This window comes from Procambarus clarkii, chromosome 78 (assembly GCF_040958095.1).
Source record: "Procambarus clarkii isolate CNS0578487 chromosome 78, FALCON_Pclarkii_2.0, whole genome shotgun sequence".
Taxonomy (NCBI): domain Eukaryota; kingdom Metazoa; phylum Arthropoda; class Malacostraca; order Decapoda; family Cambaridae; genus Procambarus; species Procambarus clarkii.
Genome location: NC_091227.1, coordinates 12,096,070 through 12,118,549, shown reverse-complemented (window position 1 = coordinate 12,118,549; position 22,480 = coordinate 12,096,070). Strand labels below are relative to the sequence as shown.

The following is a 22,480-nucleotide window of genomic DNA, read 5'->3' as shown; positions in this document are numbered from 1 at the left end:
TAGCTATGATAGTGTTATATTAGAGCCTGAGTGTGATAATGACTGGGTACAATGTTCAAATATCAGTGATTCAATGCTGTTCACAATGTTCACAGCGCTAGCCACAGCACCACAGCATTATTTCGTTCATCTAGGAATCTTCAAATGATTTCTTAGGTTCCTTTTCAAAATGTGTGGTCAATTATTCATTTACAGGAATTAGTGACCAGGATTGTGATAATAGCAGGAATGTGGTTATAATTAGCATTGTGTGTAGTATTGTGGAAGGAGGAATTTTGATGAGGGAAGGAGGGCGAGAATTGAGGTAGCCTCATTGTGTGTGTGGCTGCCATTCGTGTTTTGCTAACCATACTAGCTTAGTGGTTCATTATGGGCAACACATATGTACATGGGTATATATAGTGTGTGTATATAGTGTAAGAACAGCAACAGGAGAATGTTGAGAGGAGCTATTTTGGTGAGGGAGGTGACGTAATCGTAGCGTCGTCTGTGTGATTTTTCATGCAGTGTATGGTGGCCACTGTACTGTTTGGACACAATACCGGCTTACTTGCATAGTTCTGGTAAATAAAACATGTAGATAGGTAAATAGAACATGTGTAATAAGAACTATAACAATATGGTGGGAGGAGCAATGTTGGCGAGTAAGATGTTGGAGTGAGGGAGACAGGCTGGGTGTGGCTGCTCTCACTCGAGGTGTTCTGAATGTGTTCATGGCCAAATGCTCCTATTGGCCCATACGAGGCAGCTGCTATTGGCCCATACGAGGCAGCTGCTATTGGCCCATACGAGGCAGCTGCTATTGGCCCATATGCGGCAGCTGCTATTGGCCCATACGCGGCAGCTGCTATTGGCCCATACGAGGCAGCTGCTATTGGCCCATACGAGGCAGCTGCTATTGGCCCATACGAGGCAGCTGCTATTGGCCCATACGGGGCAGTTGCTATTGGCCCATACAGGGCAGCTGCTATTGGCCCATATGGGGCAGCTGCTATTGGCCCATACGGGGCAGCTGCTATTGGCCCATATGGGGCAGCTGCTATTGGCCCATACGAGGCAGCTGCTATTGGCCCATACGAGGCAGCTGATATTGGCCCATATGAGGCAGCTGCTATTGGCCCATACGAGGCAGCTGATATTGGCCCATACGAGGCAGTTGCTATTGGCCCATACAAAGCAGCTGCTACGCGGTGTTCTGAATGTGTTGATGGTGAATGTATATAGTGTGTGACAGTGTATAGTGTGTAAATAGATTGTATATATACACAAATTAGCATGATACATAGTAAATATGTGCTGCATATGTGTACACAAGTTTCATGCATGTAACACAGTGTCTACGGACAGTACGGATGTTGTACTGCGATATTATAGTGTACGTGTTCATTATACATTGGATTGGCACATAAAAACAATGAAAATGTATTTGGAAAGGTGCGCAAAAAATGAACGAAAATATATTCGCGGCAACTCGCGCGCCCCGCCCCGAGTGCCCCACCGTCCCCGAGAGCTTACGGCACGGGCGCACGGGGAATGATGACGTCACGCCCCAACTTCCGGACCCCATAGCAGCCAAAGTAAGTACAATTTCGAGGTTTTTTTTACATACCCATACTAAGGGAAGGGTTTTTTGACACTTTAAAAAGAAAAAAGAATTTTTTCCAGAGAATTTATTTCCTGCGCACTGCGGGGGTGTCACATTTGGAGGCAACGCAGTTAAGGGGTTAACAGGGATTCTTAGGACTACTGCCGTGGATTACTGATTACAGACATAACAAAGTGCATAGTGACCCGCTGGAAAATTGAAAATAGTCAAGTGAAGTCACAGTGAGAGGTTGTGTAAACCGGAGCTCCTGAGTGTTGTTATATTATCATAGCAATATGGAAGTTGTAGTTAAGGACCTGGTGACTCTAGTGGGAGCCCTGAGGACAGAGTTGGACTCTCTGCGGGAGGAGGTGCGTCAGCTTAAAGAACAACGAGAAGTAACGAAGGAGGAGACCAGTAGTAAAGGGACCTCGTCTTGGAGAGTTGCGAAAGACAGGGGCCTTAAGAAGACTTTGATAAAGCCGCCTTCAAACGCCATAGCAACTTCTAATTCATTTGACGTTTTGGAGGACGAGTGCTGTGGTGAGACTGCGGATCGCGCAAAAGGGAAAGCAACGAAGAGAAAGGAAGAGCAGGCCCCTCAGAAAGTAAAGGTACCTAAGCAAACATTAGTTGTGGGAGATTCCCAGATAAGGTATTTGGATAGAGCGTTTTGTGCTAGAGATAGGGGGAACAGGTTAAGGGTTTGCTATCCCGGAGCTGGCATTGGTGATATTATAAACAACATGAATGATATTATGGCTGGTAATGGGAACAATCCCATTATTTGCATTAGCGTGGGAGGAAATGATGTTGGTCGAGTTAGGAGTGAGGAACTGATTCAGAGGTATAAAACAGCCATAGAATTAGTTAGGAGCAAGGGAGGAATCCCGATCATATGTGGCATTCTTCCAAGAAAGGGAGTGGGAAATGAATGGATATCGAGGGCACTTGGTGTCAATTGCCGGCTGGAAAGATATTGCAAATCAAATGCAATATCTTTCATAGACAACTGGGAACACTTCTATGGAAGAAATGAAATGTATGCTCGTGATGGGGTGCATCTATCGAGAGCTGGGGTTGTTGCTCTTGCGAACTCGTTGGAAGAAGTGGTTAGAGGTGTTTGTTTGGGTTTAAACTGTTAGTAGATAGAGGTATGGGAATTGATTTGGAGGAAGGAGGTAATAAAAGTATGTGTTTGTGGGAGAAAGGAATTGGCAAAACGATCAGGGAAAGAGAAGGTCCGCAAAATAACAATTCACTTAGGGTATATTACACTAACAGTAGAAGTCTAAGAAATAAAATTAACGAATTAAATGCTCTTGTCTGCACAGAAAAAATACATATTATTGCACTTACCGAAACGTGGATGAATGTAGAAAATAGAGAACTATTAGCTGAATATCAAATATACGGATTTAAACTATTTCACACAGATAGATATATTAGACGAGGAGGTGGAGTAGCCATATATGTTAGGGACAATTTGAAATGTAGTCTCAAAGAGGGAATCAAAACAGAGCCACACACAGAAACCATTTGGATAGAATTAAACGAAAAAGCAAATAATATTATAATAGGAGTAATATATAGGCCACCAAATTTAGACAGAATGGAAGCAAAGCACCTATGGGATGAAATATCTAGAGCATCTAGATCTAACAGTATTTACGTCATGGGTGACTTTAATTTTAGCGGAATAAACTGGTTGAACAAAACAGGGAATAGTGAAGCAGAAGATTTTCTAGAATTAATTGACGATTGCTTTCTTACGCAACACATTAAGGAACCAACACGGGAAAATAATATTTTAGATTTAGTGTTAACTAACAGGGAAACGCAAATTAATGACATCGAAATAGGGAGTGAGCTAGGGAGCAGTGATCACAAAGAAATCAGATTTAGCATAGAATGGAAAAGACCAGTAGGAGAAAATTCTGTTAAAGTGCCAGATTTTCGAAAAGCTGATTTTAATAGCCTAAGAAATTTTTTGGGTCAAATTGATTGGAAAGTCTTGGGTATGGGGTGTGGGCCGGTCTTGGAGCGAGACATGAACCCAGCGATAGGTGACTTAAATGGGGATTTCGATGTGGATTCAATATATAACTTATTTAAGAATATTCTAAACAAAGCACAGGAACGTAGTATACCATACAAATTGAATAGATCGAATACTAATGACCCAAAGTGGATAACAAAGAATTTGAAGAACCTTATAGGTAAAAAGAGAGCTTGGTACAAAAGGATTAAAAATGGGGAGGTCACTTTAGAACAGGAATTCGTACAACTGGTTAGAAATGTTAAAAAAGAGATAAGGAAAGCAAAAAGAAACTATGAAGTTCGCATAGCAGGGCAAGCAAAGACAAATCCTAAAGGGTTTTTTCAGTTATATCGTACTAAGACTAGGGAAAGGATAGGTCCATTAAAAACTGATACAGGTCAAATAACAGATAGTGATGAAGAGATGAGTAGTATTTTTAATAAATATTTTGTATCTGTATTTACTAAAGAGGAACTTAACAATATGCCTTCAGCTGAACAAGTCTATGTGGGTGGGGACGAGGACAGGTTGACGAGTTTAGCAGTTACCAGGGAGGATGTTCTTAAACAAATAGTAAAACTCAAACCAAACAAATCCCCAGGGCCGGATGAAGTGTTTGCCAGGGTGCTTAAAGAATGCAAAGAGGAGCTTTGTGACCCACTGTCAACCATATTTAATAAATCAATAGAGTCAGGCAGAGTGCCAGAGTTTTGGAAAGTTGCTAATGTGATACCAGTTTTTAAGAAAGGAGATAGATCACTTGCGTCTAACTATCGACCAATTAGCCTAACGTCTATTGTGGGAAAGTTACTCGAATCTATAATAGCAAATAAAATTCGTCTTCATCTTGAAAAACATAAATTAATAATTGAGTCTCAACATGGTTTTATAAATGGCCGTTCATGTTTAACAAATTTGTTATCTTTTTATTCTAGCATTGTTGAGGCAGTTGATAGTGGTAAGGATTGCGATGTTGTATACCTTGACTTTAGCAAAGCTTTTGATACAGTGCCACATGAAAGACTGATTAAAAAGATAGAGTCTCATGGAATTGGGGGTGCTATATTAAGCTGGATTAGGGCATGGCTATACCAAAGGAAACAGAGAGTTAGTATAAATGGAATCAAGTCAGAGTGGGAAAATGTTGTAAGTGGAGTGCCTCAAGGCTCTGTCCTGGGACCTCTGTTGTTTATAATATATATAAATGATTTAGATTCAGGTTTGAGTAGCAACATTTGCAAATTTGCCGATGATACGAAAATCGGTAGGGAAATTAATTCGGAGGAGGACTCACTATCACTTCAAGTTGATCTAGATAGGGTTTTGAAATGGTCAAAGGATTGGCAGATGCAGTTTAATGCTGATAAATGTAAAGTTCTGAGGTTAGGTAATGATGATAGAGTTACAAGATACGAGCTAGATGGTGTTGTGATTGCGAAGTCGGATTGCGAAAGGGATCTGGGAGTTATGATTAGTAAGAATTTAAAACAAAAGGATCAATGCATAAATGTTCGTAATAAGGCAAATCGGACACTTGGATTTATTAATCGCAGCGTTAGTAACAAGACACCTGGTGTGGTTCTCAAGCTATATCTTGCTCTAGTTAGGCCCCATTTAGATTATGCAGTTCAGTTTTGGTCGCCATATTATAGAATGGATATAAATTCACTTGAACGTGTCCAGCGTAGGATGACTAAGTTAATTCCCCAAATTAGAAATCTTTCATATGAAGAAAGATTAACAAAGCTTAAGTTGCATTCACTGGAAAGGCGAAGAGTTAGGGGCGACATGATAGAGGTTTACAAGTGGGTGAATGGACATAACAAGGGGGATATTAATAGGGTATTAAAAGTATCAACACAGGACAGAACACGAAACAATGGGTATAAATTGGATAAGTTTAGATTTAGGAAAGACTTGGGTAAATACTGGTTCAGTAACAGGGTTGTAGATTTGTGGAACCAATTGCCGCGTAACGTGGTGGAGGTGGGGTCCCTCGATTGTTTCAAGCGCGGGTTGGACAAGTATATGAGTGGGATTGGGTGGTTATAGAATAGGAGCTGCCTCGTATGGGCCAATAGGCCTTCTGCAGTTACCTTTGTTCTTATGTTCTTATGTTCTTATGTCATTAACAATAGAACTTTGTGTTAAATAGAGAATAAACGGGAGACCACGTGTGAGCCAGTGAACGAGGCTTTGTGTACATGCGTGTATTAGGAAAAAAAAAAATAGTGAACGGTGATCCGTGGAACAGTGATGTGGAACGGGTATCACAACAACATATAAGTTGGAAGTGAATATTATAAATATAGAATACTAGAAATATAGAATAGTGGCAAGAGGCGGCATCAGTGGTTATAAATTGGGTAACTGGAAACTGGTGACATCAACCTGGGCCACAAGAGGTCACCTGTACCGACCGGGGACCAGCCTCGCTACCTACACTAAGTACCTGCCATAAAGTTTGAACAAAATAACATACATAATATTACAAATATACGGTATACATATAATATTATAAATATTAAACATATAAATATATATACATATATATTGTTACATATATACAATATACATATAATATTATAAATATATAGATATATACAACAAAACAAGGCAAAATGGGAGTAAATAAACAAATTTGTGGCCACTGTAACAACTCCTTAAAGACGAAGGTAACGAGAATTGAATGTTATATCTGTAAGACTAGATTCCATTCGGCTTGTACAGGAGTGAGTAACACTACGGCACTGAGAGCTGGTCACTTGCTCTGGGTGTGTAAAAATGACCTGCCAGCTTGGAATATCCTAAAAAACCTTCTAGATAACATGACGCATGATCGAAAAACATCATTCATTGGAAGCCTACCAGCCATCCAGAAGGAGTGGGAAAGGAACAACAATTCTAATATACAAGGGGCGGAGGCTGTAGTCAGGGATGAAACTGAGGCTGAAATTTAGGAAGTTGTAAACTCTGACTCAGTAGGCCAGGATGTAGATGACAGTAAACCAGAAAGTGTACCAGACAGCACGGACAGCTCGATAGGTACAGACACTACGACGGTTCCCGATAGAGCAATTCAGAACAGAAGGACAGACTTATGCAAATTTTATGCAAAGGGCATATGCAGACATAGATATGCTGGTAATAAGAAAGGATTAGAATGCAGTTACCAACATCCCCAAAAATGTTTAAATATGCTTCATATTATAAATGAATCATATATGCATCAAATAAAAATAGGGGGGCCTCGTAGCCTGGTGGATAGCGCGCAGGACTCGTAATTCTGTGGCGCGGGTTCGATTCCTGCACGAGGCAGAAACAAATGGGCAAAGTTTCTTTCACCCTGAATGCCCCTGTTACCTAGCAGTAAATAGGTACCTGGGAGTTAGTCAGCTGTCACGGGCTGCTTCCTGGGGGTGGAGGCCTGGTCGAGGACCGGGCCGCGGGGACACTAAAGCCCCGAAATCATCTCAAAATAACCTCAAGATGCTTAGGAAAGGTGAGTGTCGATTTCGATCAATATGTAGGTTTTTCCATCCTGACATGTGCCAAACCTCACTGGAGGACAGAAAATGCTATGACCTCAGCTGCCCACACTTTCACGTGAAAGGCACGGAACGCTACATAAAGAGTGGCAAGCAGGATAATGAATTTGGAGGAAACTCTATAAATTTTTTATACCAGACCGGCAGAGAATTCAAAAGGAGCAGCATGGAGAGTGTATGGAACTGGATGCCAGATCCACTTGCATTCCAGAATTACAGATACAATTACCCACCGAAAGGGAACTACAACTACGACAGACAACTGCCCTACAACAATCAGTACTGGTCAGAACAAACTCATTATGTCCACGAATAATGGGCTTGCCGAAAAAGTCTCCCATTCGAACTATCACTAATAGAGTAACCTCATTCATCTTTGCCAACATACAAGGACTGAAAACAAGAACAAACAACAAAGTACAGTTCATAAATGGCCTCCTCACAGAGTCAAATGCAGTATTTGGAGCTTTCACAGAAACCCATGCAGGGGAATTGTTGGACAGTGAGATCTGGATTCCAGGATATAACCTATACAGGTGTGAGGAAAATTAGGTCACATGGAGGAGTGGGTCTGTATATTAGGGAAGACCTTGTATGCTCGGAGCTCCTAAACGTTACAAATGAGGTGGTAGAGGTACTGGGATTAAAAATAGAGAAAATAAATTTAGTGATTATTCTAATATACAAACCGCCAGATGCAACGGTTGAGGAATTCACAAAACAGATAAGCAAAATAGAGAATAGCCTTGATAATTTGGAGAACCCGATACCTGATATTATCTTCCTAGGTGACTTCAATTTGCCTAGTCTCAGGTGGAAAATAGCAAACAATAATATTATACCAGGAAATCTATCAGGACCTAACCAACCACAGATTAGAGAACTACTTAGATTCTGTGACAAATTTTCACTCAATCAGCAGATATCGGAGCCAACGAGAAATGAAAATATTCTAGATCTGGTCTTTACGAACAATGAAGACATTATCAGAGACATTACGATATCAGATACCACATACTCAGATCACAAACTCATTGAAGTGCAAACGACCATCAATACTCAGAATAGACATAAAACGTTGATAAAGCGAGAGGGGCTATTCAGTAAAGTCAATTTTAATAATAAAAGGATAGACTGGGAGATAATAAACAGGGAACTTACAAACATTCCATGGGGAACTGTTCTAAGTAATACAAGTCCTACAGAAGGAATAGAAAAACTGACTTCAGAAGCGTATCAAGTCTGTCTGAAACATGTTCCTTTGAGGAGAGTCAGAAAGAGATCTAACGTAGAAAGAGAACGCAGACGACACTATAAACGCAGGAAAAAATAACGGAACTGCTTATGCAGACACAAATTTCTCGTCAAAGAAGGAATAATTTAAATAGGGAGATTGAAGAAATCGAGCGGAAATTGAAACACTCGATATGAAACTGAAGAAATGCAGTTAGAACAGAAAGCAATTCAGGAAATAAAGAAAAATCCAAAATATTTCTTCTCATATGCGAAATCAAAAGAAAAAACCACTGCCAGTATTGGACCTATTCGTACAAGTGAAGGTTCATACATGGAGGATGACAAAGAAATTAGTGAAATCCTAAAAAAGCAGTATGAGGACATGTTTAGCACTCCAATAAACAACATGAAGGTGGAAGATCCAGACAATTTCTTTATGCGAAATATTCAAACCCCTGTAAATATAACTGATATAAACACGAGCGCACTAAATTTTGAAAAAGAAATTGAAAACATGCCCATGCACTCGGCCCCAGGTCCAGACTCATGGAATTCAATATTTATAAAGAAATGCAAAGTGCCGGTAGCACAGGCACTCAGTATAGTGTGGAGGAAGAGCTTGGACACGGGGGAGATACCAGATGCACTTAAAGTAGCAGACATAGCCCCTCTTCACAAGGGAGGGAGCAAAGCATTGGCAAAAAATTATAGACCAGTTGCACTAACATCGCACATCATAAAAGTATTTGAGAGAGTGATTAGGAGTCAGGTCACCAATTTCATGGAGACCAATGACCTTCACAACCCAGGCCAACATGGATTTCGAGCGGGAAGATCGTGCCTCTCACAGCTACTTGAGCACTACGACAAAGTCACTGAGGCAATAGAAGAAAAACAGAATGCTGATGTGATATACACGGACTTTGCAAAGGCTTTCGATAAATGTGACCATGGCGTGATAGCACACAAAATGAAGTCAATGGGGATAACCGGTAAAGTAGGACGCTGGATACTCAGTTTTCTGTCAAACAGGACTCAGCGAGTAACGGTCAACCATATAAAATCTAGTCCAAGTGCAGTGAAAAGCTCTGTACCTCAGGGTACAGTCCTTGCACCGCTGCTTTTCCTTATTCTCATATCAGATATAGACAAAAATACAAGTCACAGCTTCGTATCATCCTTTGCAGATGACTCAAAAATCAGTATGAAAATTACCTCGGCTGAAGACATTGAAAAACTTCAAGCTGATATTAATAAAGTTTTCGACTGGGCATCAGAAAATAACATGATGTTTAACAGTGATAAATTCTAGGTACTCAGGTACGGTAAAAATGAGGACCTTAAACATAATACAGAGTACAAAACACAATCAAATGTACCCATAGTAGGAAAACAGCATGTAAAGGATTTGGGAATAATAATGTCTGACGACCTAACGTTTAAGGAGCATAACCAAGCAAATATTGCGACAGCCAGAAAAATGATAGGATGGATTACGAGAACTTTCAAATCCAGGGATCCCATCACAATGGTTGTACTCTTTAAGTCACTTGTGTTGTCCCGTCTTGAGTACTGCTCAGTACTCACTTCCCCCTTCAGAGCAGGAGAGATTGCTGAAATAGAGGGAATACAGAGAACATATACGGCACGCATAGATGCAATAAAGCACCTAAATTATTGGGAGCGTCTCAAAGCCCTCCAAATGTACTCACTAGAAAGAAGACGAGAGAGATATCAAATAATATACACCTGGAAGATACTGGAGGGCCAAGTACCAAATCTACACAGTAAAATAACAACGTACTGGAGTGAACGATATGGAAGAAAATGTAGAATAGAACCAGTGAAGAGCAGAGGTGCCATAGGCACAATCAGAGAACACTGTATAAACATCAGAGGTCCGCGGTTGTTCAACGTCCTCCCAGCAAGCATAAGAAATATTGCCGGAACAACTGTGGACATTTTCAAGAGGAAACTAGATTTATTCCTCCAAGGAGTGCCGGACCAACCGGGCTGTGGTGGGTATGTGGGCCTGCGGGCCGCTCCAAGCAACAGCCTGGTGGACCAAACTCTCACAAGTCAAGCCTGGCCTCGGGCCGGGCTTGGGGAGTAGAAGAACTCCCAGAACCCCATCAACCAGGTATCAACCAGGACTTGGGGTGTTGGTTGCTTCGGTTCCTTCCACACCCCCTTGTCTTTTCCCTGGATCCCCCCCTTCCTGCCTTCATCCAGTTCCTTACCGTCTGTAGGTTCGAAGTGGGGTTCGATGGTTTTGAGACTCGGGCGGTCTCGGGGACTTCCCCTTCCAGGGTAGTGACGGGGGCATTTGAGCCTGTTCCTCCAGCCGTGTTTTAAGAGTCTGCCAGTGGGCTCCCTTCCTTAGTATTTCGCGGCTGCCCTGGTTTTTTGGTACGGCCGGGGCTTTGGGGGGACGGCTCGGCCCCGGGGCCTGTCGTGTGGGTTCCCACGGCTGGGGAGAGGCTGACTTGGGGCTTAGGCCCTGTAGGGCCCCGCGGGTTTTTTCTCCCCTTTAGGCGGGTCTTGCAGTTACGCGGAGTGGGGCTTTTCCTCCCCCCCTCACCGTACGAGTTGTTGGGCGTCGGCCCCTCCCTGGGCTCGGTTTCTTGTCCTTTGAGTCGGTTGGTTCCGCTCTGTAGGTGGGTGCTCTGCTCTGTTGCTTCCCCTTTTTTTGGGACGAGGTATCTTCGTCATGTTTCCCCAATCTTGGGGTTCTACGTGACTTTTGGTCTTGGGTGCAACTGTGCCTTTGTGTGCCTTCGGGACTGGTGTTTGCTTCTGTGTTCTCGAGGGTTCGGGAAGGTTTTCGCTACTTCCCGTATTATTGGAACATCTGTCAGCTCCTAGTCAGAGTCGCCGTATTGGGCTACTTGTAGCCCAATTGGGCTACTCGTGGCTTGGTTGGGTTCCCATTGGGCTCCGTTTTTGCTTCGTTTGCAGGTTATGTTGTCGCTGCTTCCTCTTTTGGCTCCTTTGCCGTGTGATGGGTTGCTTTTTCTACTTAGTGGTTCCCTAGGGTTGCGTTCTGTTTGGCTACTTTTCTTGTGCAGTAGTCCTGGTTGGCGCCTTTCCGCAGAGTGGGTTGTGCGGTTCAGCCAGCGTGTCCTGCGCATGCGCCGTGGCAGTTTGTTTTGGTCTGGGCGGTGTGTTTCAGTGCTGGTGTTTTCCGCCCTTTTTTTCTCGGGTACTTCGCCTCTCGCTCTTCTCCCTTCTCCGGTATGTGCCCCGTCGCTCCAGGGGTGTACTGGATTACAGCTGTGGGGAGGACGCCGTGGTTTTCCCTGTGTCATGGGTGTGGGCCTTCTCCTTCACCCCTACTCCTGCGTGTCAGGCTCTGGCTTCTTCACCTGGAGGTGCTCCCAGGATCATCTTAGCACTGTTGGGTCGTGTCACGTTCGTTCCTCCATTCGATAGGTGACTTTCTGAGGTCTAGCACCTTTCAGCCGGGCGCTGGATGCGGAGATGTTTATATACCTGTCATTCTTTAGGTATATGTATATGTACATAATATATATGTATATACATTATGTGTATATGTGTATGTATACTTTTTCTTTCGGAAGGGGCTCTGTTCCCTTCACTGTTGACAGGGCGCTGGGGGAGCAGCTTGCTCTGTTGATTCTCGCATGGTCCCGCAGTTAGTGGGCGCTTTTCGTTGTCTTCCGGCCTCTGGTGACAGCGGCGAACGGCTTCTCCCCCTTTGGGGGGTTCAGGGCTGGCGGGATGGGCTTCTTCCCCTGCGCTTCGTCATGTCATCTTAGTGGGTGCGTTGGACATGGTCGATCCGCCCCATCCTTTTGGGGTTCCCGTCTGCTCTATGCAGACATGAGCCTGGTTAATCTGCGGTTCTTCTGGACTTCTCCAGTCTGCGCCTTGGATTCTATGCCCTCATCGGAGGACTGTTGTCTCCGGTCCGGCTTCTGTTGGGGCCAGGTGCCTGGATGGTGGTCCTGGACCTCTAGGTAAATTTTTGGCATGTTGTTCTCCAGTTTATCGGGACTGGCACAGTTGGTAGTGGGGCTTTAGGCTTGCCGCTTTTGTTGCCTTCCCTAGTTTGTAATTGGCACTTTATATATTTACGCATCTTTACCAGATCTTGGTGCCCTATCTGAGTCTACTTGGGATTTGGTGTCTGGCCTACCTCGACGACTGGCTGATGTGGGCTCCCAGTCGGTCTGCTTGTCTGCTCGCCAGGTGTGAGGTGCTTTCCAGATCGCCGGGTTTGGTTTCTTGGTGATCTGGAGGCCGTTCCATCTGTTTCTGTCCTGGGTTTGGACCTGGCTGGGTCTTGTTTAGGGCTCTTGGACCGCTCCTTGTCCTTCCCTCCAAGAGTGTTGCTGCAGCTGTGGTCCCGCCTTCGGCTGTTCATGAGGGGGTCCCTGGTTGCTCAGCGGTTGCTCGAGCAGTTGTGCGGGAGTCTGAACTTCGATGTGCTGGTCTGCCCGCAGGGTCGGGTTTGTCTTCGGCGTCTGTTTGGTTCCTTCGGAGACTCCCCTTCCGCCTCTCTTGCAATCGTTGGGTTCATTCCTCCGGGGATCTTGTGTTGGTGCTGCGTCACCAGTTTCCTCTTTAGGGTTTTTGGGGTTCCATGCCTTGGCACCGCCCCGAGCCTTCTCTCGGTGTGTTCACGGACGGGTCATCTCTAGGCTGGGGCTTTGTGACCAGTGCTCACCAGGTCGGCCGGGGGATGGTGGGGTCTGTCTGTCCGTTGGGCTCACAGCACAGTTCGGGAGTTCGTGGCTGTCTGGTTTGCGCTTCGGAGGGTTCGGGTCACTCAGTGCTCTACCATTCAGCTCCATTTGAACTGTTCTCTGGTGGTTCTTTGCCGGAACCACAGGGTTTCTCTTAGGTATTTGCCTTTGGGGTTGGTCCCTTCGAGTGGCTCGTTTGCTGGATTCTCGGGGTTTGGCTAACCGTGAGGTTCATGTCCGGGTATGTCCTTCGTCCTAGCGGACAGGCTTTCTCGGTTCATTCCTCTGTTAGCGGGTTGGCCAGTCGTCGCCGACTCATTTCGTTGGCTCTGCCGGACGTATGGACTCCTGGCCATGGACGTCTTAGAGTCGGCATGGTCTAGGCGTCGCCCATTCTATGTGGCGCCCTTACCCGCCTGCGAGGCGTTCACGTTGGATGCTTTTCGGCAGGACTCCTCGGCTCTTCGCGTCTGGTATTTTGACGCGGGTATCACCATCTCTGTGGTGATTAGGTGGCTTTGTTGATGGTGTCCCTCCTGCGAGCTTTGTCTCGTCGACAGTATGATATTCCTGGTGTTTCTATGCACCTTTTTCTTGCTCTTCGTAGGTCGTCTTCTCTTTCGCATCGGGTTGTCTTGTCCTTTCTTGGGTTTTCAGGACTACAGTTATTTGATGTTTCTTACTGTCGCCTCATTTTGTGCGGCGCTGGCGGAGCCGCTCCGGCTTGCGTTCAGGGTGGACGTCACATCTGCCCCGTTTCGTATGATTTCTCGTGTTTTGTTTCACTTCCGGCCTGCTCATGCGTCACCTGAGCCGTCCTGGTCCGTCCTTGATCAGGGTGCCCTCTTATCTTCTCCTCAGTTTGTGGTAGCCCCTTCGGTTCAGGTTTCTGCTCTTTGGTACTGGTGGTAGGTTTGTACTTTTGCAGCCTTTCTCCGTCCTTCTGGTGACGGTTGAGAAGGCTGCCTACCGGGGGGGTCCTTATGTTATTGGTGCTTGATTGGTTTGGCGGGGGTGCGTCCTGTGTTGTCCGGTTGTGCTTTATTGCGGTTACCTGCGTACCATATCTGGGGATGCGCTTTGAGTTGATCCGGTTCCCCTTGTTTCCTGTTTCAGGGCTCGGGTCTCCTAGGTCGGCCGCAGAGTTTTTAGGTCTTTCAGCCTGTGGTCTATCCTTGCGCCAGTGCTGTTCGGACGTTTGCAGCTTTCGCTGCTGTGTTCGTGACGCCTAGGGCTCATTTCTGGTGCGAGGATTTGAGGGTTGCACAGCTTCCTGGCCGCCTGTTCTTTATGCGCGCGTCTGCTCCTGTGCGTTTTTGTTGCCTTGGGTCGCAGGTTGCAGCCTATTGTCTTGGCTTCTCGTTGAGGAGTTTGTGGCAGCCGCCTCCCGGGTCAGCCCCTTCTTTTCCTTCTCTTTGGGTATGAAGCTCCAGGGAGCCGTAGTGGCTCCCCACAGAAAACCAGCATTGAATGTAATGAAACGCCATTTTCTGGGTGAGCCTTGGAGGCTCCCTGGCAACCCTCCCTCCCACCGGTTTACGGTTAGCTTCCGAACTGATGCTAGGCAGCCGGCGCGGTGAGGTCCGGGGCTCCGGCGCGGCAGTAAAGTGTGATGTTTGCTTGTTTGGTTGTTTCCTTGGGATTGTAGGGAGTTTCTACCTCTCTGTTTGGTTTTTTGTTTTAGTTTTTTACCATGTGGGGTTTGTTTTGTTATGCCTACCTTTCTGGGTGCCTAAGCCCTGTTCGATGGCAGATAAGGAAAACCCCAACCACAAGGGGGTTTTCCAGGGCCATTGCTCCCTGAAACCTCTCTGAAGGGGCCAGGTTCTGGCGCTGGTCCCTGGTAGGTTTGAACTCCTTAGCTAATGTCCCAGTCTAATATAACATACATTAACCCAATAAGCTCCAGGGAGTCTCCGGGGCTCACCCAGAAAATGGCGTTTCATTACATTCAACACTGGTTTTTTGGGTAAATGCTCTTCCCAAATGTAAAATTGTATATCTCCATGTGTATTGTACTAATTGCATTTTGTTATAAATTCCAGTTATATGTGGATGTGGTGGAGAAAGTGTGGGCTTCTGTAGCATCTGGCGGCACTGTGATACGAGCAGAGGTGACAGGTTCCATCCTGGCCCGCTGCTTCTTGCCTGGCAACCCGACACTGACTCTCACCCTTAACACACGGCTTTCAACTACTCCAGAAGAAGGTGCAATAAGATATGAACAAATTTACATAAGTGTTTTTTTTTATGACATTGTATCAGATTATAAATGGAACGTGTAATTATGACATGTTTGTTCTATATATGTTCATTATTAACACAATTCTTATTCTGAAGTCCAAGTTAATGATGTACCTCTTTATGTTGCATATTTCTGAGGGGAGCCCAGTAGGCTCCATGAAGGTATCCAGACTGATAGGTGCTATTTAGTTTGGGGACATCAGTTATGGGAGTTCTATTGCCTACCAGGGTCCATGAGCCAGAACCTGGCCTGCTCAGAGAGGCGCAGGGAACAATGGCCATATGAGTTCTCTGTTTTTCGAGTATGTCATGTCTGCCATTGACTGGGAAAGGCACCCAGAAAGGTAGGCAAACCAATACAGACCCTCTACTGGTGAAAACTGCAACCTATGTCCAAACAGAGCCAAAGAACTCCCCCCAAAAGAAAACAAACAAACTTACAAACAAGCAAATTGTCATCCAACTAGCACGCCCGCTCGTTAATGTCTTCCCCTCCTTCGAGAGGGGAAAGGGAAAGTCTGCTCAGGCAAGCCTGCAACTCACACCTCCATTGGGGGGCACACGTTACCTTTGGTCTGTCTGTCTTTACTTGCCTGTCTGTATTTTGCCCTATGTGGCTGTGCCAGCTGTGCAGAGTAGTTGTGTTGGCCTTGTGTTCTTCAGTATGTAAGGCAACATGCGTTTGGGACTCGCTTCCCTAGCCACCCTGTAAATACTACCCTTGCGTGTTCAGGGTTCTCTTCCCTGGGGCATCCAGGACTCACTCTCATAGTGGTCTCCATCACCTGATTCATGGGGATTTCCATCTAGCCCTGGGTAGGGAGTGATTGTTCTTGGGTGGGGTGCACTGTGGCCAAGTGCAACCTGCACACACACGGTGGCCAAGTCTCTCTCTGAATGCCAGTTTGTTTGTAATTGGGATTTTTTATTTATTTATAGCCCCTTATTATGAAGGAGGTCTGCCTAGCTTCCCATTAGGTCCACCTAAGTTGAGTTTAGTAGTTCACCAAACCCCCCACTAGAAAAAGAAGGTACGATGACGTTTCGGTCCATCCTGGACCATTCTCAAGTCGATTGTGATGAGGGAAGGAAGCGAAGGCAGTAAATAGGCAAAAGAGAGGTGAGGAGGAGGAAATCTTAGAGGAAGAAAAAACAAGGCAAAGGGTACGAAAGGTAAGGTGTAATAAAGGGGGGGGGGATAGTAATAGGAATAAGAAAGGGATCATAAGAGTAAACAAGGGAAAGAAAAAGAAAGAAAGAAAGAAAGAAAGATAAATGTAAGGGTAAGCTTATGTTAGGTCATGTTTGTTAGAAAATTTAGAACATTTGAGTATATACTGTGAAAGGGAAGTGTCAACAGCAACAAAGTCAGGACTCGAGTTTATGTTGGATATGTTGTGTATCAGAGCTGATTCAACAAGACAGTGTCTGTGTAGAGTAGAGGCAGGAAATATTATTTTGGAGGAAGACCAATCAATAGGATGATTGGAATCCCTAACATGACGGCCAGTTTCACCAAAGTAATTGTTTAGTAGTTTCTGACGTGGTTCACCTCCGGTCTGCTCATGCGCCGCCTGAGCCGTCCTGGTCCTTGGATCGGGTACTCTCTTTACTTCTTAGTTTGTTGTGGCCCCTTCGGTTCTGGTTTGTTTTCCAGGGCTCTTTTTTTGTTGGCATTGGCCTCTGGGGATCAGGTCAAGGAGCTTCTTGCTCTCCTCTGGTGCAGGGGTTTCTACTCTTTTGGTCCTTCGTGTTGGGTTGTTTGCTTGCAGCAATCTCCCTCTTTTTGGGCAGCAACTGTAGCGGCTGCTTTCCTGGGGAGGTCCTTGACGTTGTTGATGCTTGGTTGGCTTGGCCGGGAGTGCATCATGTGTTATGCTAGGTTGCGGCTCTCCACCGTTCTTTGCATGCCACGGCTTTCGTGGCCGGGGATCGCGCTTTGAGTTGCTCCGGTTTACCTTCTTCCCTGTTCCAGGGTGCATTTCTCTTGGGTCATTCATAGGATGGTTCGGTCCAGCCAGCCCGTGATCTATTCCTGTGCCCCGACGTTCATACGTTTGCTGCGCTTGCTGCTGTCTTTGGCAACATGTCTTGGGTTGTCGTTCGGGCGCGCGGTTTTTGGCGGTTATCTTGAGATGATTTCGGGGCTTAGTGTCCCTGCGGCCTGGTCCTCGACCAGGCCTCCACCCCCAGGAAGCAGCCCGTGACAGCTGACTAACTCCCAGGTACCTATTTACTGCTAGGTAACAGGGGCATCAGGGTGAAAGAAACTCTGCCCATTGTTTCTCGCAGGCGCCCGGGATTGAACCCGGGACCACAGGATCACGCGTCCAGTGTTCTGTCCGCTTAGCCACCAGCTCCCATGCCGGTGGGTCGGACAGGGTCCTGGCTGCACATTCCTTCGTTGATGTTCCTGGGCCTTGTTGGGCCTGTGTGGCCTTGGGTTGGTAGTTGCAGCTTGGACCCTGTCCAGGCCGCCAAAAACCGCGCGCCCGAACGACAGCTTAAGACATGTTGCTGAAGACGGCAGCAAGCGCAGAAAAATATGCCACTTACGATCTCGGCTTTGCGTTGGGGAGAGTAGGGAGCGTGGATTGTGAGGGAATTGGATGGATGGATAGGGGGACTAGATGGATGGAGGTGGACTGGATGGATGGATGGATGGATGGTGGATGGATGGACTGGATGGATGGATGGACTGGATGGTGGGGGGGACCAGATGGATGTATGGTGGACCAGATGGATATATGGTGGACCAGATGGCTGGATGGTGGGGGAAACTGGATGGATGGATGGTAGAGGAGGACTGGATGGATGGATGGATGGTAGAGGAGGACTGGATGGATGGATGGATGGCCTGGATGGTGGGGGGACTGGCGGATGGCAGATGAGTGAGTTGAGAAAACAGGTGGGAGAGGGGTGATGGGAAAGAAAATCTTTCAGAAACACCAGTCCTAAAATCATGTAAGGGAAGAACACGTGGAGAGCGAGTGGGTAGGCAAGTGATAGTGAGTGGGGAAATCAGTAGCAGGGCGGGTAGCAAAGTGTGTGGATACGCAGACAGCAGTGATCGGGCAGGTGTCTGTGTGTGCAGGCAGGCAGTAGTGAGATGGTTGGCAGAGTGGGTATAGTGGGCGTGCAGGCATCAGATTGAGCAGGTGGCAGATAGTATACTAAGGAGGTGGGTGGCAGATGAAAGACTAAGAAGGTGGGTGACAGATGGTAGACGAAGGAGGTGGGTGGCAGATGAAAGACTAAGGAGGTGGATGACAGATGGTAGACGAAGGAGGTGGGTGGCAGATGAAAGACTTAGGAGGTGGGTGGCAGGGCAGGCACAGAGTGGGTGGGTAGCAGTATGGTCAGGAGAGAGTGGGTGGGGCAGATTATTAGCAGAGAATTAGCAGTGAGCAGGCAGGCGGTGGTGTGAGTTGGTGAGCTTCCGAGTTCCGACTAGGACTAACACAGGAGCTGGTCACCCCCGGTCCCTTCCTTAGACTCCCCATCCCGCACACTGGACCCTCCCCAATACCTCTATCCCTCCACCCTTCCCACTACCTATATCCCCCACCCTCCCCTCTACCTCCATCTCCACATCCCCCACACTGGTGACCTCCAGCTGTACCTCTCCCAGCCATATATGGAGTATGGATGGCATTAATTTGGTGGGCTTCCTTGCAACCAGCTGATAGATTGGGAGCCAGACTCCCTGAGCGCCTAACATTAATCTCTTATTGTTTACTGACTGGTTGTGACTGTGAAAGCCTGATTGACTGTGAAAGATTGATTGACAGTGAATGGCTAAGTGACTATGAATGCCTGATTGACTGTGAATGACTGATTGACTGTAAATGCATGTCTGACCATAAATGCCTAACTGGTTGCTACCACAACTGAGCATGCTTGACTGCCTTTGGTTATGACTGACTGTGACTGGTCTTGACTGTGAATGCTTGACTGACATGTGACTGACTGACTGGTTCTGACTGGCTACCACATAACAGAGGCAGTAAAATGTGTGAAAGCAAAATCTGAAACCAGTGATGCAGATATGAGAGCATTTAAGGCGAGCAGGGGATGATCTCACCACTTCCTCCCTCCTCCTCACCCTCCCCATACACCAACATCGCTCCTTCCTCCCTCCTCATCGTCTCCCATACGCCAACAAAAGTCCTCAGTAAAGGTAAAATGCATAAATGTTCACTTATTTTATTTATGGTTTATATTTATACCTGATTGTTTTGTGTATGAAAAATATGAGTAGTATTCTGTATAAAATGTATTTTTAAGTTAATATTTCTGGGGAAAGTCCCTACGGTTCCCCGGAGCTATCCAAGCTGATAGGGATAGTTTTAACTTTTGGCATCAGTCGATGTAGGTGGAGTTCTAGGTCTACTGGGGACCACGGCCAGAACCTGGCCCCCTCAGAGAGGTACGAGGAGCAATGGCCTATAGAAATGCACATGTGATTTTGGAGCATTCTATATTTGCCATCGACTGGGATAGGCACCCAGAAAGGTAAGTGCCCCAAAACAAACCCCTATTCTGGTAAAACCAACGAAAATAATGAAACAAATGGACAGAACTCCCCCAAGGGAAAACGAGCAAACAAGCATGACGTCACACGAGCAAACAAGCATGACTTCACACCAGCCATGCCACATATCTGCACAGCTCCCCCCCTCCACGGGAGGGGAAAACGGGGACCCCCAGACCCTTGTGCCAGCGATCCACACCTTTAGTTCCTCGGCTGATGGGATTCGGCTTGGTCATTTTGGCTCCATCTCCAGATCCTTATTTGTGCTGAGCCTGGATTCAATACTTCTCTAAGGTGGTGTGAGAGCTGGGAGTAATATTCACAGGTACTTGGGATGCATGTGCTTAGGGTTACCTTCCCTGAGTGCCCTGTAAGTACCGCCCTTGGGGATTGGGATTATCTTCCACGAGTCACCTTGGGTCTACTTCTGTTGGACTTTTGCTGCTTGGCGATTGACCGCCCGAGTGTTTTGGGGGGTTTCCTCCCTGGTTTGTCTTGGGGTAAGTGGTAGTTATTGCACTGGTAGGGGCATGGGGTGCTGCATAGCTAGTTTTCACCTATAACAGCGGCCAACTCTGACGCTGTCCTCTTGCGAGGTTTTTCTTCTATTTTTATTTTTGCCTGGTTGGGGGTGGTCTGCATTGGTGTTCCTTTTCCCCATATACTTGGGTTGTTTGTGTTTGGTGGTAACCCCCCCCCCCCTGCTTCGCCCTCATGAGTGGACACGTCCCGGGGGGACACGTCACCAAGCAGTGTTGGTTGGTAACTTGGGCACCGGTTAGCAATACCCTGCCTGGGTAAACCCTTAGCAGACCCAGTCTAGGGGCCCTGGGAAACCCCACAGGGCGCCCGAGTCCTATGGATGTGACCCCTGTGTCTTCTCTCACTTTTGGAAGCTTGAGGGTTGCTCTGTCCACTTGTCTCAGGGTGACACTCATTGTTTTGCCTCTGTCATACTGCCTGTTAAGTCGGTGACAAATTCGACCCGGAGTCCTGCGGGCTTTGTTGCTTGTTTATGGCTCAGTTCACCCAATCTGATGATGATATTCGGATGCAGCGGGTTCGCGCATTGCAAGATGAGTTTAGATTGTTGCAGTGTGCTCATTTGGTTGCTTCCCCGGATGCCCTGAAGCTGCCCCGTTTTGTTTGTAGGAACCCGGACTTGGGGGCGTTGGTCGCATTGGCCTTGGTTCCATCCGCGCCCCCTCGTTCTTCCCCTGCTGTGGTTCATTCGGTACCCCCCCCTCCTGCTTCTGGCTCCGAAGCGTCTGAGGGCTTCGGTGTCAGTGCAGGGTTTACAGGTTTCTGAAACTCTGGCAGTTTCGGGGGTTGCCCCTTCCTGGGTGGCTATGGAGGCATTCGAGTCCGTTCCTCCAGCCATAGCTCCAGGGTCTGACCAGTGGGCCAGTTCTCTTCCTGCTTTTCTGTGGGGAGCCCCTATGGCTCCCTGGAGCTTATCGGGCTAATGTAAGTTATGCTAGACCGGGACATTAGCTATGGAGTGCAGACCTACCAGGGACCAGCGCCAAAACCTGGCCCCTTCAGAGAGGTTTCAGGGAGCAATGGCCCTGAAAAACCCCATTGTGGTTGGGGTTTTTCCTTATCTTCCATTGACCGGGGTTAGGCACCCAGAAAGGTAGGCATAACAAAACAAACCCCACATGGTAAGAAACTAAAACGAAAAACCAAACAGAGAAGTAGAAACTTCCTACAACCCCAAAGAAACAATCAAACAAGCAATTATCACACTTTACTGCCGCGCTGGTCGTCTGCACAGCCCTCCCCTCCCCGAGAGGGGGAGGGGGGCCCGAACCTCACCGCACTGGCTGCCTTCAGTTTGTAAGCTAGTGTCAACCGGGATAAACGCTTCTCTGGCATCAAATTTCCTGGGCGGTGTTTGCCTTGTGTGGCGTTCTCTACTGTCTTTGTGTGGTGTGCAGCGGCCAGGAGTACCTCATCAGTGCCGGGGCTACATGCGCTTAGGGGCTTCCTTTCTTAGGCGCCCTGTGAGTACTGCCATTGCATGTCAGGGTTTTTTTCCCTGGGGCGTTCGGGAACCACTCCCGTAGGGGTTCTTGCTGCTCAGCATTTGCCTCGCCCTTGGGGCCAGCTAGGGCTTGGGGCCCTTGTTTGGCCCTGGGTAGGGAGTGGTGTTGTGCTGGTTAGGGCGTCAAGATGTTGTGAGACCTGCCACCTAAGTGGCGACCGGTTCCTGTTGCCTCTGAGGACGGTGTATTTTTGCGGGGTTTTCTTTTTTGTTTGTGTTTGCCTGGTGGAGGTTCTGCCTCATGGGTCTATAGTTTCCCTGACATTGTCTTGGTGGCCCTCTGCTAGGCTCCCATGCTTGTACATGTCCCAGGGGTTTCAGTGTTATCATCTACCCCTTGTTTTGTTTGGGTTTCTTAACCGGTTACCAACAGCTTGCTCGGGCTTCCCGTAGTTGTTACCTTACAGGCCCTGGAAACCCCTGTCAGGACTCTGTGGACCCATGGATGCGTCTCCCGAGTTCCAGCCTGCCTTGTGTGGGCTTGAAGGTTGCTGTGTGCCCTTATCTCAGAGGGACAGTCACCTGTTTTGCCTCCA

General features: G+C 46.9%; 1 protein-coding gene across 4 annotated transcripts in view; it reads left to right on the top strand.

The window, feature by feature from the left end:
- LOC123746137 (AP-4 complex subunit mu-1) overlaps positions 1–22,480 on the top strand; it is a 244,115-nt gene that overhangs the window by 108,958 nt on the left and 112,677 nt on the right. For all 4 annotated transcript variants that reach the window (XM_045727433.2, XM_045727432.2, XM_045727430.2 and 1 more), the window contains one exon: positions 15,165–15,327. In XM_045727433.2, coding sequence (XP_045583389.1) covers positions 15,165–15,327 — 163 coding nt within the window. The remainder of the gene's footprint in view (positions 1–15,164; positions 15,328–22,480) is intronic.